Below are 12,172 nucleotides of genomic sequence, written 5' to 3'. Positions count from 1 at the left end.
ATTACTGTATATCCTGCAGGTGTGGTGCATTCAGTAAGTGCACCAAACCCACAGGATGCAATAGAAGTCTATAGCTAAGTTGCAGGTACACTGCACTGCATCTGTGGTGTGGGTAATTCAAAGCACATATGTATGAAAGCAGCCCCTATACTATTATGCCCAGTGTATTGCTTCACACTGACCTGAAAAGCTCTTCTTTCCTGTTGCTGGCACCACTCTGGGGACAACTAGCTGGGAATAAGAGGTGGAGTGCAGTTCGTCTCACTCCGCATGGGACAGGAGCCAGCATTACAGAGGAGGCATCGGCATATACAGCCCTTGCTCTCTACTACAGCTCCAACTTTACAAGTAGTCCCTCTGCATTGCACTCTGTTTGATGCTCTGAAATGGCAGGTCAGCAAGCCTAGAGTGCAATCTACTAGTCACCTGCCCGCAATCTACTGGTAGATCACGATCTACAGGTTGCTGACCTCCACTATAAACCAAGTGTTAAATTGTTGTGGCAGTTGATATTACTGTATTCCTCCATAGGAAGCTGCAAGACAATATAGTATTGGTGTACTATTGGGATTCCAAGACTTTTTCTAGGAATCTAGGAAGATGTGGTTTCATGTTCAAGGACACTCAGGAAACTATGATCAACGCTTACTTTCTCAACTCTGATCGTTCCTACTTCAATGCACTCTTGATACATTTAGCCAGGAATTCAGAGATTGTTCTTCATGGCAAGCAGATGGACAAGAGTTCTTATTCTGCTTTCAAACCAAGTGAGTGGAGAAAAGCCCTGGAAGATCTTAAAGGATCACTAAAGGAAAAAAATGTTTTTGCTGAAATGACTGTTTACAGGGTATAGAGACATAATAGTTAACTGATTCCTTTTAAAAACGATTAAACATAGATAAAAATCAATCATATAATGTGCCTCTAGATGCAAAAACGAAACTGAAACTAGTTTAGTCTTTGCATGTTAATTTATGCCTCTGTGCTGGACAGTGCCATAGAGAGTCATGGCTAGGAAAACGAAACTAAACTCTCCCATGACTTTTTTCATAAGGAGCCAGACAACCAGGAAGTGTCCAGAACAGAGTAGTATTACAGCAGCATCAGAGCAAAAACGAGCAATGAGGACATGAAACCAGGACTGCAGTAAGGTAAAGGAAGCTATTTAGCTAAAAAAAACTTCCTTTAGTGACCCTTTAACCACTTCCCGACCGCCGCATGTATATGTACGTCCACAGAATGGCACGTACAGGCAGATGGGCGTACAGGTACGTCCCCGCCTTTCCGCGGGTCAGGGGTCCAATCGGGACCCCCCCGCTACATGCGGCGGTCGGATACCTGCGGGGAGTGATCCGGGACGACGGCGCGGCTATTCGTTTATAGCCGCTCCGTCGCGATCGCTCCCCGGAGCTGAAGAATGGGGAGAGCCGTATGTAAACACGGCTTCCCCGTGCTTCACTGTGGCGGCTGCATCGATCAAGTCATCCCTTTTATAGGGAGACTCGATCGATGACATCAGTCCTATAGCCACACCCCCCTACAGTTGTAAACAAACACTAGGTGAACACTAACTCCTACAGCGCCACCTGTGGTTAACTCCCAAACTGCAACTGTCATTTTCACAATAAACATTGCAATTTAAATGCATTTTTTGCTGTGAAAATGACAATGGTCCCAAAAATGTGTCAAAATTGTCTGAAGTGTCCGCCATAATGTCACAGTCACGAAATAAATCGCTGATCGCCGCCATTAGTAGTAAAAAATGTTTTTTTATAAAAATGCAATAAAACTATCCCCTATTTTGTAAACGCTATAAATTTTGCACAAACCAATCGATAAACGCTTATTGCGATTTTTTTTACCAAAAATAGGTAGAAGAATAGGTATCGCCCTAAACCGAGGAAAAAAATATTTTTTATATATGTTTTTGGGGGATATTTATTATAGCAAAAAGTAAAAAATATTAAATTTTTTTCAAAATTGTCGCTCTATTTTTGTTTATAGCGCAAAAAATAAAAACGTCAGAGGTGATCAAATGGCACCAAAATAAAGCTCTATTTGTGGGGAAAAAAGGACGCCAATTTTGTTTGGGAGCCACATCGCACGACCGCGCAATTGTCTGTTAAAGCGACGCAGTGCCGAATCGCAAAACCTGGCCTGGGCATTTAGCTGCCTAAAGGTCCGGGGCTTAAGTGGTTAGGTAAAAGTTTGGTGAGAGACGATTCGCTCTTTTCAGTCTGTTACAGAGTGACGAATGTGCTATCTCCATTATGAACGCTACTTTTACCGAAGGTGCGCTCCCGTCTCATACTTTATTCTGAGCATGCGCGGGTTTCTAAGCATACACACAAACGTTTCTCGTCGTAAACCAGCCAGAGGAGATACACGACGAGTAATTTGACACTCCAGACGAGGAAAAAGAGAACTTGTTCTTTTTTTGCTCGTCGAGATCCATGACAGTTTTCTCGACGAAAAACATACACACGACCGTTTTCCTCAGCAAAAAAGCTCTGAACCAAGTTTCTTGATTGATTCTTTTGAGGAAAACCGTTGTGTATACGAGGCCTCAGTCATACATGCATAGCCAACTTTCCTGATGCATGTTAATTTTACAGATTTCATAAACTGGAATAGCACTGTTGACCTTCTCAAATGTAGTTTTATTTTAATTCTAAGTGAACATATGGCTAGGCTATGGATGCTCAAGAATTTATAATGTATATTTAAGATAAGCAGCAAATGAACTTTGAAACACTGACTTTTGCATCTGCAGGCACTATGAACCAGATCAGGAAAATACTGTATCACCAGACACCCAATGTCATAATGTCTTTCACTATTTAAGATTTTTACCAGCTTCACTAATTCAAAAACAAGCTTTCTTGTTAAAAGCCCCCCTTCCCCCCTTAGGCTTAACACGCATTAACATGAGATTAATAAAAGCAGCCCCAAGGGTGGCGCCAGTGGAATCAAACTTCCCCTATAGTGTTGTCGTACGTGTTGTACGTCACCGCGTTTGAGAACGACGAGATTTTGTCTTGACATTGTGTACGCAAAGAAAGCTTGACAAGATTCTCGACAAGCCTGACAAGGAACTCGTCGAGGAAAACGATGCTTCTTTTACGACGAGTTTCTCGGTCGTGTGTACGAGGCCTGAGACTTTGTTTTAAAGTTATAATAAAGGTGAATGTAATTACCATATTTATCGGGGTATAACACGCACAGGTGTATAACATGCACCTTAATTTTAAAAGTTTCATGAAAGAAACTTAAATTTGAAATAAAAATTTTTTGAATCAAAATAAGGGTCAGTGCCCATTAATGCAGCCTGATCAGTGCCTGCCTGCAGCCTCTCAATTACCCATCAATGCAGCCTGATTAGTGCCTGCCTGCAGCCTCTCAATTACCCATCAATGCAGCCTGATTAGTGCCCATCTGCAGCCTTGACAATTCCCATTAATGCAGCCTGATCAGTGCCCATCTGCAGCCTCTCTATTGCCCATCTGCAGCCTCTCTATTGTCCATCAATGCAACCTGATTAGTGCCCATCTGCAGCCTCTCTATATCCCATTAATGAAGCCTGATTTGTGCTCATCTGCAACTTCTCTATTGCCCATCAATGCAGCCTGATTAGTGCCCATCAGCGCAGCCTCGCCATTGCCAGATTACACAGATGGATCTTCTGCTTACTCTGCGCTCACACACAGTTCCAATTCCTGGACAGCTTATAAGATAGACAGAACAACGGTTCAATGCCATGACATGTAGCGTATGAACCATCTAGGAGGCTAGACTGTGTGTGACTGAACACAGAGTAAACAGGAGATCCATCTGTGTAATCCGGCACGCACGCCACTCCCCCCCCCCCCCAGGAGGCAGCCAGGTACATATCGGCATATACCACCACCCCATCATTTTCCCCCTATTTTAATAAGTACGGTATATATGAAGCTGATAACTTTTGGGTGTTTTTCTTTTTTTTTCAGATGGCTCCCAAGATACAACCTAAATCTGAAATGATTTCCATTATTCCACAACCTCGAGGGAACCGAGCTGTTAAAGCCATCTTTCTTTTTATTTTTGTATGCCTTATCATTTTGTACTTTTATGGAAGTAACAATTACACTGGTAGTCAAGTTGTCTATGGCATGGCAATTCATTTCATAATCTCTCAAGCTTGGGAGTTTATTGTCAGTCTCTCTGAATTTTATGAAGAGATCACTCATGTGCATACCAGGTAGTCACAGTAAATGATGCAGTAGTTACTATTTTTTACATTTCAGAATGGAAATCATTTATTTAGTTTCTGTGGCATGCTAGCGTAGTCATGAAATACCACATTTCAAGTCACTGACCTGATTCAAACATATTATTATTAAAGCGGTAGTTCACCCTCCTTAAGAACAATGCAGCATAAAATCCGGCATAGTAGCGCGAGCTACACTATGCCGGTCTTAATTTTTTTATCCCGGTACTCACGGTTATATCGTGCATTGACGATTCCGTCTGCCGCGGGGAATGGGCGTTCCTAGCAAAAGGGAGGGTGATTGACGGCCGGCTCTGGCACGTCACGCTCCCCGAAGACAGCCGGAGTAGGTCTCGGCTCTTCACGGCGCCTGCCTATTTTGGCTATTTCCGGAGAAGCGTGACGTGCCACGGCCGGCCGTCAATCACCTTCCCTGTCCATAGGAACGCCCATTCCCCGGAATCTTCTATGTAGGATATAACGGTGAGTACGGGGAAAAAAAATTAAGACCGGCATAGTGTAGCTCCCGCTTTTTATATAGGGTGAACCCCCGCTTTAAAGGCATACATTTGTTTAAAAGCAGTGGCGGCTGGTGTATTTTTTTTGTGGGGGTGACAAACAGGACAGCAGGGACATCAAAGCCCTGCACTTAACCCATATGGGAAGTGACCCTATTCTTCCTCCTCCTGTGGTGTGGATCACAGCGCCTTCCGCCGTGCATCCCCCTCCTCCTTCTAGGCGTCCAATAGGATTGCCTAACCTTTCAGCCAATTGGGTATCAGACCCGTGCTTCATGATTTGCGGAGGGGCGATTCAGTGTTAGAAAAGCAAATATTTGTTTGCTTTTCTAAGACACCTGGGTGGTCTCCGAGCACAATGCTCTGCACATCAAGTCCACCCCATTTTGAAGCCTATTAGAGACTATGGCTTTAATCAGGTGCTTAAAAAAAATAAAACCCCTACTGCTGCAATCTATCAGGGCAGGGCATGAATCTATCTATTAACCATATAGGGGGGGGGGGGTGGCGTGAATAGAGGGGGCAGCGCCTGTGTGGCCCTTAATAGACGGGCCACCCCTGGTTTAAATTATATGTAAGTATTATATGTGCAAGGAAAATGTTCCTTGGCACCCAAGGCAAACATACTCCCAGCTCAAGATCAAATAAATGGAGCTGGGCCAGAGCTGAGAGCAGAAATGATAGTTGTAAGATTATTACATTTTGGTCCATGGAAAACTGAATGGGATTGGTTAAGGTTCTGCAGTATTAGTTTATATTTTAGTAAATTATTAGTAAAAGACGGAATCTGGCAGCAGTAACAAATAGCTGACATTAGATCGTTTAGACGGATATGGAAACAGTAGGAATAGAAAGACATCAAATATATGTTAGTAAGCACAAATCCTCTCCTGCCTCAGTCCCCCATAGCACAAGTTCCCCTTTCTAGCACAACCCCACCCCCTTTTAAATTCCACTTCCACAGCATACATTTTCTCCCTGCTCAAATTTTTTCCTCCCCCAAATCCCCCCAGCACAAACCCTCCCCCCCAATCCCTTCCCCAGATCTCACCTCACAGCACAAATAATATTTCCTCTAGATTTCCACTCTTAGCATAAATTCTCCTCCCCCAACAAAAATTCCCCCATCCCACCTTCCAGCCCAATTTGCCCCAAATCATTCCTCCTAGCCCAGCCCCCACCCTTAACTCCCACCTTAAATTCCACCTACCCAGCACAAATCCTCTCCCTGCTTAAATCTCACCTTGCAGCAAAACCAATATTCCTCCAAATTTCTCCAAATTCCCTCTCTTAGCACTAATACTCTCCCACCCACCCCCAGCACAAATTCTTTCCTCAGATCACAAACCCTCTCCTCTTCCAATTTCCCCAAACACTAATCACTAACCGTCTCCCCAATCCCTTCCTCTCTCCAGGAATTAATCCTCTCCATCCCCAAAATCTCACCTCTCAGCACACATACTATTCCCCCCTAGATTCCCACTCAACCTCCTCAAATCCCCCTGTTAGCACCCCCCAACCATCACACACAATTCCTCCTCCTCCATGAACTTTACTTTCCCAGCACATATTCCTCCGCTTCTCAGCACAAATCCCATCCATCCAATTCGTAGCACTAATCATCTCACACCTACGTCCCCAGCACAACCCCTCCTCAATACGAATCCTCTGACCTCCAAATCCATCCCTTCTCCAGCACTAATTTTCTCTCCCCATGCCACGGTCTAGCAGATTTATTTTTTGCATTACTTACCTCCTTGCTGCAGTGGTTCTGATAGATCTGTCCTCCTTGCCTGAGCAACTTCACAGTTCTCTGAGCTCCCGTTTGCTACTACTTGTGTATCCTGTGTCTGACTACCCATGTACTGATGGGTTTTTCTACCATCTGTGCTTGTCTGCTTCCTGTCTGGACCGCAGCTTGTCTCCTGGATTTACTATTGTCTCCTGCTGTTTGTACTCTGCACATGCGAGTGGTCTCCGCATCCTCAGCTGAGGCTTAGACTCCACACCATGGGGAACCAAGTTGGCGATCCACAAGCGCCCACTACCACAGGCACTTGACACCCCAAATCTCACTCTCCAGCAAAAATCCCTCCCCTCCAAACCCTACCTTAGCAATCCACCCCCCTTCTCAATTTCACTCTCCTGGAACAAATTCTCTCTTCCCCCCAAATTAGACCTTCCCCAGCACAAATTATTCCTCCCCCTAAATGTAATCTCTGAGCATAAACCCCACCTCCCAAAACCCCCCTTCTAGCACCAATCTTCTCACCCCAGCACCAATCTTAATACCCCCCCCCCAGGTCAGTCTATCCCCCAGTACAATCCTCACTGAATTTACAGATCTCAAATGCAGTGCAGCTTGAGAGATTTTCTTCCTCTCAGGCTCCTCCTTTTGTGTGTGTGTGGTGAGAGCCGAAGAGGAATCCAAGGGAAGCTTCTCTTGGCTCTGAAGACAGACAGCTGCAACTGGCAGGAAGAGACACTAGCTGCAGCAGCGGCTTCTGGGGATTATGGCATTTGAGACCCAGGAGATGTGGGGTACATGCCCTGGGTGCCCGATGCTAGTGGTTGCCTCTGGTCATACTTCCCTACTCTATCTGAACCTAGAAAAAAAAAACTTTTACATATACTTTAAGCATTACTGAAAGGGTTTATTGTTGGTAGTCTCTTGCCTTTTTTAAAGTTTTTTTTTCATCAGTAAACTTCCATTTATTGGTAATTCTACATCACAGCTGTGTCAGTGTTTCCTGACACAGCATGACAGCATATACGTATGGGTAGGCTTCGCCCCTGCCCTATTCCAGGACCGGTTATACTATATAAGTAAACCTCCTCCCTGCAGGTAGCATTCTCTTTTTTTTCCTCACTGTTACAGCTGGTTATTATGCTGCTGAAAGCAGGATTTTTTTTCCCTCACCTTGCCGGATTCATCTGGCCAAGCCACACAGATTCAAGCCTCTCCTGTGACGAAGCTCTGCGCTGTACAGGTTGAAACAAACTCCTATAAGGGGGAGACCTCCCCCCTCAGAATCCAGAATGGCATCTGATGACATCTCTAGAGATTGCTCCTTCATCATGACTCCATGGATGGACATTCATTGTACTTCCTGTTTGGCCACGAACAGTGCAGGTGGTAAGGCACCACATGGGGCACAAATCCATAGTATTCACACATGTGAATCTTACTGGCTGTCCATAGTGCCACTCTGATTACTAATGCTTCACAGGCTGTGGTTTGTGTCTGCAGTATTGCTAATGCTTGAGCTGATAACAGGTGGTGCTGAGCCTTTTCTATTAGCGCAGGTCCTGGCCCTGCAGGCTGGGCTTACTGTGTATTAATGCATGGTTGCGGTATGGACCTTTTGCGGTACATGTGTCTAAGGTAAGTTTAACCTGCTATTGCTAATTGTCTGATGACTATTAACCTGCAGTGCTTGCCTGTGATTACATTGACTCTACAGGACTAAGTACTGCTATGCGTTTATCACTATGCATTTATATGCTGACCTTGATGCTAAAATGAAAGTCAGGATCTGCCTATTTACATTTCCTTAGTCTTTTACCTGTTAGCAATGAGTAATTTCTTCTGTTGTTTGTGGTATACCACAGAGGGAGATGTGGTTTGCTGCTTGTAGTCATTACTACTGATGTTTTTTTAACAAATACTCCTAGGCATGATTCCAGTCTTTCAGCTCATCTGTGGACCAGTAGCAATCAGCCTTTCTAGAGACCAGCAACGTTGATTAAGGTGAGGGCAGGTAGGTATATTCTATATCCTAAAAGAGTGCACATTATGGGCATAATGGATTGTAAATCTCTCCAACCCTCAACACCAACACCACTTCTCAGGAAGAGGAGAGTCTTCTGAAACAAGGTCAGGTCCTCTTTAGCCCTAAAGGAACCACTATCTATTTAACTGCCAGAAGAGGCAGACCAAGGAAATCTCTACAATAATTATAGTGGATAGGTGGTTACTGGTGTGTCAGCCAAAATGTAAGCCAAGTTGCAGGCCAGAGGCAGTGGAAAATGGGCAGAGACTGAGAAGGCCTACAGTCACTAATGGTTCCATACCAAGGCTTATTAAACAGCTGCATTTATTTAAAGGCAACCTCTACCTCAGAAGCAGTTGGCCAGGGAGTCTTTACCAGACTGGCCAGATGGGTCAGCTTTAGCTTGCTTCTAGGAAGTTGCTATGACAAGTTGGAATATAAGAAGCAAAAAGTGGATGTTTTACCTCAAACTGACTTTGTGGATCTCTATTCAATAATGCTCAGGTACTAAGCTAATCAAACAACTAAGTCATTTAAAGGGTACCTCTGCCTCAAAATCAGCCGGACAAACAGGCTTCATCACATTAGCCAGGAGTGCCATTCTGCCATCAGAAAAGCAATATGCTTTGCAGAGACCCCGGGACAGCGAATGGATCTGAAGATGAAGATGGTTCATACTACTCTTAAGTAGTGTTTTGAGACCCGCGGTTGAGCTTGCTTCAGTAGCCAGACTGTAAGTATCCCAGACAAGATGAAAGCAGAGCTCTGGCCAGTGATAAACTCTCTATGATGGCTCATCCTAGAGTGAAAATGAAATAGCCAGTGATGCAGTCCAGCCACTGTGGATACAAGACTGTATTCTGTTTCTCTGGTAGTCTGTTGTGGTCAGTTAACCCTTATGGCTCATCTCACAAGTAACACATACCGCTTTTAAGTCAGAGTGGTGACTGTTCAAGTCGGATCCGGTGATATCTAGAAGGCGGTTTAATCCCTTATGTTAATCGCCAATGACCAGAGGATAGTCAAAAGGCAAAGTAACGAAGATGAAATGACAGGTTAAACCTGGGAAAACTAGAGGAGAAAAAGAATCAATAATCCTCTTTATTTGTCTGCCTAAACTCAAGTCACCCAGTAGGGTCGGCTGACAGAAATATATGTAAAATTTGAGCTTTAGGATCCGTGGGTCCTGTGCACTCAGGAAGCCATTGGAATTTTCTTTCCTCTCCTCCAACTCATTACATTCCCTTCATGATGCATTAGAGCACAAGGGTTATGACTGCATGTTCTTTAGTCAAAAGTAAGACTTGGTCAACAAGCAGAAGAATTATGATCCAAAACTGCATATGGCATCGTTGCAAGCAATATCTCCAGCCATCAGTAAGGCTTGGCTTCCACAAATTGTACCCCATGGATTTCCAAAGAGGACCATTCAAATCAGTGCGACTTCAAATCGCAGCTACTTCAAAAGTAGTCCCTGCACTACTTGATCTCACCCTGATGCGACTTGGGGCCATGGACTTCAAGAATTCACAGGCATTGCTTCAAGTCTCATAGTCGTGTCAAAATCGCACGACTTTTAGGTTGTAATAGTGGAAACCTAGGCTAAGATTGTAGATGGTCTTTAGACCTAGCAAGTTACATAATTACATGGTTGTATAGTGGGTGAGGTTGAGAAAAGACACAAGTTAATCAAGTCCAACCTATGTGAGTAATTATATGTCGGTTTTACCTTCTATATCCCTGTATGTTGTGGTCGTTCAGAAGTGTGTGTGTGTGTGCGTATACTGTGCACACACTTCGAGACACTCATGTTTCGGCAAGCACCTCCGCTTGGCCGTTAGCGTTCACTACAAGTTCATCTGGCAGACTGTGGCCTTTCCACAAACTTTGGGCATTTCCCAGGATATTAGATCCAGTAGTGGTCGTCTTGCAGGAGCATGGACTTCTGGTGAGCCTTGTTTGGGCAACAGCCTGGCGCAATGTCTTCCATGTACTGGGAAAAAAGTTCTAGTTCAGACTCTGATCAAATTGAGAGGAGCCATCATCGAGAGACCAACAAGTCCCATTATAGCAATGACCTGGCTGGAAGCAGTTCTGAATCTCTGAAGAATACAGTAGAATTAACCTCAGAGAGCACCAGTATAAGAATCTAACTTTGAACAAATTATAGCTCTTCCATTGGTTGCATCCCACGGTCGCAAAAGGGTAAAGTAGTAGCCTGTAGTAACCCATGGGCGAGGCACCCAATGGAAGGTTGACAACTGTATTAACTGGTTTTGTAGTAAAGGGAAACTTGCTTCCTGCGCCAGGAACAGTGACTCCACAGAGGAGACAAGTCCCTTTTGGGGGAGGTAGCTAATCTTTCAGTTTATCAGCTACTAGGCATACCAATCATTGCAATCTATTACTTGTCAGGTATTCATGCCAATGGAGGACAAGGTATCCAAATTGAGAGTTGCAGTGGTCCCAAACTGAAGTCCTTCTGAAAACGCAACAAAGAGAGCCTCAGCTATGCTACAAAGTCCCAACAAAAGGGGAAGTCCTATCTTTGCTGTCGAAGGAATGCAAGACTAGTCAACTTCTGTCAGAGGTATCTCTCAGTCAGGTCTGCAGGTGGAAGCAGTGAAACTACTGACATTCAGCGGGGTCTGCAGATTAGCCAATATGTATATTGGACAAACCTAATAGTCTCCAGGATCCTATCAGGGGCCGTAGTCGTTCAGTGGTGAAGAGGTCATGATATCCACAGGTACAGTCTTCTGTTCCCTGCTGTAAGGATTGAATTGTATACAAGTAAGCCTAGAGACGACATTAAAGAAAGGATCACGGTCATGTCCTCACTCTCTGGGATCCAGTAACTGTTGCATATCTTAGCCAACCAATTCCGAAAGACCTAAGCAGATTGTTCTTTTCCCCCTGGAGTCTTCCAAATAATGTGGGACACATTGTCTCAATCTCCATTCAGAGGGATAAGACCAATATGACAATATGACCAGTAACACGGACAAAGTATTTTGTATGGCTAATAGGTCTAGAAGATATTCAAGTGCCAAGCCCTAAACTACCTTGCTGCTGAAATTATCAGGCAAAATGGCACTATACAGAAGTCTTCATCCTTACACCCGGGTTAGAACATCATCCTCCTGGCATATTCAAACTAAAGTGTTTGCAGTACCACAAACATTGGAAATAGATTCAAGGTTTAAGAGAGACATAGAATTGGCCCTTCTTCAAGGAGCAAACAATAGGCTCTTCAGGCCTAACGGTGTTAGACAATCGCTGTCCATTAAAGACAGCCGCAGTAGTGCGGATCAAGTTAGTCAAGGGGCTTAGATAGCTAGGACAAATCCATCAATTTAGGTCAAAGACTGCTTTTCCAGATGGATTGTGCATCCAAGGACGGAACTACAAAGGAGTTCCTCCAGAACTAATATGCAACCTATGACCTGGTCTACATTCAACATGTTTGGGACACATTTTAAAGAGGACCCAGCAGCCTTAGCTACAATACATTTCAGTCGTTAGTGGGGATAGATCTAATCCTCGACTTAAACACTTCAGCATTACCCACCCTTGTTGTCTGGTGATTTGGTACATCCCATAAGTATATGCTGTCATGCTTTGCATCAGGAAAG

General features: G+C 44.2%; 1 protein-coding gene across 3 annotated transcripts in view; it reads left to right on the top strand.

Annotated features, from left to right (window-relative positions):
• Window positions 1-12,172, top strand: part of STING1 (stimulator of interferon response cGAMP interactor 1) — a 476,559-nt gene that overhangs the window by 198,005 nt on the left and 266,382 nt on the right. For all 3 annotated transcript variants that reach the window (XM_040344776.1, XM_040344774.1, XM_040344775.1), the window contains one exon: window positions 3,987-4,237. In XM_040344776.1, coding sequence (XP_040200710.1) covers window positions 3,987-4,237 — 251 coding nt within the window. The remainder of the gene's footprint in view (window positions 1-3,986; window positions 4,238-12,172) is intronic.

The sequence above is a fragment of the Rana temporaria genome, chromosome 3 (assembly GCF_905171775.1).
Source record: "Rana temporaria chromosome 3, aRanTem1.1, whole genome shotgun sequence".
Lineage (NCBI taxonomy): Eukaryota > Metazoa > Chordata > Amphibia > Anura > Ranidae > Rana > Rana temporaria.
The sequence above is the reverse complement of the archived record's forward strand: the minus strand, read 5'-3'. Positions and strand labels throughout refer to the sequence as shown.